Source organism: Solanum verrucosum, unplaced genomic scaffold, assembly GCF_900185275.1.
Source record: "Solanum verrucosum unplaced genomic scaffold, falcon-dt-bn FXZP01000218.1, whole genome shotgun sequence".
NCBI lineage: Eukaryota > Viridiplantae > Streptophyta > Magnoliopsida > Solanales > Solanaceae > Solanum > Solanum verrucosum.
This window is the reverse complement of record NW_026020464.1, coordinates 270653-275088: the sequence shown is the minus strand read 5'-3', so window position 1 is coordinate 275088 and position 4436 is coordinate 270653. Positions and strand designations below refer to the sequence as shown.

At 30.0% G+C, this 4436-nt stretch overlaps 1 protein-coding gene across 1 annotated transcript; it reads right to left on the bottom strand.

Moving 5' to 3' along the window:
- Positions 1–714: 714 nt before the first annotated feature.
- LOC125808830 (sesquiterpene synthase 14b-like) lies at positions 715–3771 on the bottom strand. Its single transcript, XM_049488494.1, is given in 8 exon segments — positions 715–1054; positions 1145–1333; positions 1336–1395; positions 1510–1648; positions 1805–2023; positions 2113–2485; positions 2707–2986; positions 3682–3771. Coding segments are annotated over 8 exon segments (1650 nt in total). The 3' UTR covers positions 715–754.
- Between the last annotated feature and the right edge of the window lie 665 nt (positions 3772–4436).

The window sequence follows — 4436 nt, the reverse complement described above, 5'->3', positions numbered from 1 at the left end:
TATAGACTTGACATGAATAATATTACTATCTAAAGTATTGAGCTCGTGCTGGCACATGACATGGATCTTTTCACTTATATTTTTCTTTTAATAAAAATTGCAATGTTGTCGTATTGAATCCTCTTTCTTTGATTTCAATTTTTGCCACTCAGAGGTGGAGTTCTAGTTATAATTATGAATTTGGCCGAACTCAATAGTTTTCGTCTAAATTTTGTATTTGTACTAAAAATTATTGAATGTATACACTTTATTACTTTGAAATTCACGAATTTTCAAAGAACGAAATCCTAAATTCGTAAGCTTTAGAGACTTTGGATATATTTGTTACGATATATACCTTCAAAAAGCCCAAAACATTTTTCTCAAAGGACTAACAAAGTATGGGAGATTTAAAATTTCCTTTTAGGAAAAATGAAACACCAAATTTATGGTAAATATGTAACCCCTCCTTCAAGAAAAATAAAAATCAAATATGGTAAAAACAAATCAAAATAAACACCTAACAATAACACCAGGTAATATATAGAACATAAAAACTTGAATTGATTGATACAATAATCCAACTACTAGGAGTGACATATCCTAGTTTCAATACAAACTACAATATGAATGAAAATACAACACACAAAAAGTCGAGAACTCATGCAAACATCGATAGAATTATATATAAAGCAACCCCCCCACACACACACATTATTTCATCAACCACTTAGAAATGTTGAAACCATTAATCACAATTTGATGAATGATACGATTATCCACATGATGTACTATTGACAGAGTCAACAAATAACAAGGTTATTGTGTCTTTAAGGAAGTTTTGTGAATCCGTAAAATCATCCTCTTGGAGAATATCTACGATGCGTGAAAGATTTAAGGCAGGTTCGAGAACAAACGTTGGTACTTGAGTAGCATGTAAATAATCAGTGTTTATATCTTTCCATGCATTTGCAATTTGCCTTCGAGCCTCAACATATGCCTCTTGTTTTGAAGCTCTATATTCTTTCATGTAACATTCAATGAATGAAGCTCCATGTTCTCTTTGTTGTTCATGCTACATCAAATACAGTATGACATTTAAATTAAATGTCTATTTTTATAAATTCAAACAATATAATATGTTAGCGTATTTATATATACTTACTTCATGTCCAATAATATCGTCCTTTAATCGATTGATTAGTGATGAAGCTGGAGCGACCAAAGACTCATTTATCATCCATTCGAAAGTCTCGTTGGGTATAAATTCCCCCGCAACAATCAAACAAGTAATCAAAATCATTTGATTGGAAACAGTTATAGTAGCGTTTCTCTTATATTCCTCACATTTTGGAGTATAATGCCATCTTTCAACCATTCTGCTTCCTTAAGATAGCTTTTGATCCACTTATTCATCTAAAATAAATAAATAAATATATATCAGAAGCGTTGTTTCTAAAATAAATGATATCGATTTATGATTTAACTGATTAATGGAGCCAAGTTATATTCATAGCAAACTTAGCTTACCTCAATTTTTGCATAGTAGACATAGTGTGCTTTACCATCTTTGGTCAATTCTTCTTCCATTTCATCAAAATAATCTAAAAGGACTTGATAAAGAGGTCTCATATAGGACGATATCAAATCCATAGCGCTAATGTCACATCTGTACATACATAAATAATGAGTCCGAAGCTGAAACGGTAATTTTTTCCCTCAAACAAACATAAACGGTATATAAAAAAAAAAATTAAACCAAAAGTTTTACTCAACGTAACAACGTTGTACATTTAATTATTAATTAAATTTATATAAGTTTTACCTCTCAACTGCGTCGGTGTAAGGCACAAGTTCGTCGTAAGTTGCATAAGCATCATATAGATCATCAGTAATTGTAATGATAACGATTAATTTTGTTAACGTTCTTCTTGCACGTTTGTATTGTGGCCCAAAATACACCCCTGTTGCCCAAAAATAATATTCCACTAGTTTGTCTCTTGCATATGGATATTTGTTTGAATGATCAAGATCTTTCCACCACCTATATATGTATATTATACGTATAATATATCATACGAAGAATATATATACATATGACTATGATTAATTAAAGAGGATACATATATTTACCTTGTTAGTTCACTAAGCTCTCTTTGGTGCATTTTTTGCAAAATGTGGAAATCCAATTTTGCAAATTTCAAAAGCAAATCATCATGCGATTCAATATTTTCGTAAATACGTATGTATTTACGAGCTACCACTCTTGGTACATTTGTATGAATGGGCTGGAACAAGGCTTCACTAACCTGGGCCTTGCGTGAATTGTCAAATTTAGGGCTCATGGACTTGAGATGAGCAACGGTAAAAGATAGAGCTTCTTCAAGAATTTCATCTCCGTGTACTCTTAGATGTGTTGCTTCGTATAAACTTAATAAGCCTTGAACATCTTTAGTAAGAGTTTCCTTGAATTTTCCATCGTCATTGATAAATTTTTTGAACACATCTGATTAATTATTGTCATAGTTAGATATTCAACAACTTTTTCGAGATATATACATAAGTTTTAACTTATAAGCCTCATCTAAGTACTATAAATATTATATTTTGAATTCGTAAAGATTAAATTCTAAATTCATCTCGTTAAACATTTTACTTTTGACCATAAAGGAATTAGTAATCAACATCAATAAGCTGCATAGGATAATTAGAGAAGAGATACGATACCAGAAGTCATGTAATGCCTTTGTCGTCTCACTAGTCTAAAACGAAGAGCAATAACGCAAAGATCATCATTGTTATCTTCATTTTTATTTTGTTCAAATTCATCAAAAATATTCTGAATGGATGTTTTGATTTCGTTTTCGAAATGATATGCCACTCCCAATCGTTGGATGGTGTCAATCAAGACAAGTTTTTGTGTACTATTATCAGGAGTTTCCACTAACATTTGCCTGACTTTTTCTTTCAATTCTTCAAGTTCAAGTTTCTCTTGGCTACTAATTTCCTGCACAGTGCCGGCTCTACAGCTTTGAGAAAAACGCAACTGCCTTAGGCCCCAAAATTTGAGGGGCCTCATTTTTTAAAAATACAATAGGTTATACATATTTTTTAAAAAAATATCACGTATAATTTGTAGAAAATATAATTTTTTCATAAAAGAGCAAGGAAATAATAGAAGTTTGATAAATTATGAATACTATGTCTCAAGAAAGATTAAATAATTGGCTATAATAAACTTCATAAAAAATATATATTCGAATTTAAAGCCTCCATTCGGATTTTGTTTTAGGCCACCGATTTATTAGAGCCGCCCCTGTTCCTGCACCAAATGTTAAGTGTTATTATTGTTCTACTATAGCAACAAGTGCAATAAAACAACAACAATATAGTTGGTATAACTCTATAGGTGGGATTAGAAGAAGGTAGAGTGCATCTTACCTCTACCTCGTGGAGGTACAACCGTACATGTACTATTTCAGTAGTAAAAATGACATATCATATAATAGGAACATGGAACAATAACAATAATTAAACAATATGATAACCAAAGCACATAAAATATCGAGAGGTAATAGAAATTGTAGGACGAGAAATTATGAAAATAATGCTAGCTACTACTGATCATGATATGAACAAAGAAACAAATACGATATATCAAATTTATCACCAAGCCTATCTCACAGAAAAAACGAAACATACCGTGAGTTGAGGAGTGTAGGAAAGGAAATAATCTCCCCAAACACTTGAATGATAATTTACCAATGGACGTGTGATAGTAGTATCAGCCATTGCTTATTTTTTTTCTTTCTCTCTCTAAAATGCTTTAATTATTACAATTTGAGATATGTTGCTATATTTGGTGAGGTATTTTATAGGGATTTAATTTGGCTCGACATCATTATCGTTCATTTTTTTCATGTTTTTATTTGGACGGAGACATGTTTTAAATTTAAATCAATAATTGAGATTTATTTTAATAAAATAAAGATACGTTTCAACTACGACTAAGATAATAAATTACTTCCATATACTTATTAATAAAATATATTTTAAGCCCACAATTTTAGTTGCACGTGATACTTTCGATAAATATATTAATAACTTTTCTTACTTGCCTTTAGTGAAAAAAAATATCATACTTCCAAATTTAGAGTAATTTTTTCTTCAGTCGAACAGGTAAGGTAAATAATGTAACAATCAAATACTTGAATATTTGAAAAAATAAATATTAATATAATAAAGAATAATTTGTACTTATAGTGCTGCTTTAAAAAGAAAAAAAGAATAAATTTAGTGATTAGAATTGCGGGATTTTCTTATATTTTGGGAGTAATTATATAAAATTTCTAATATCTTAATCATGTTAAAGGCTTTTCTTTCATTTATTAAATCTCAATCCTTGATTTAAATCTATAACATGTGTATCTTATCCAAATAAATACTTGAAAAAAATG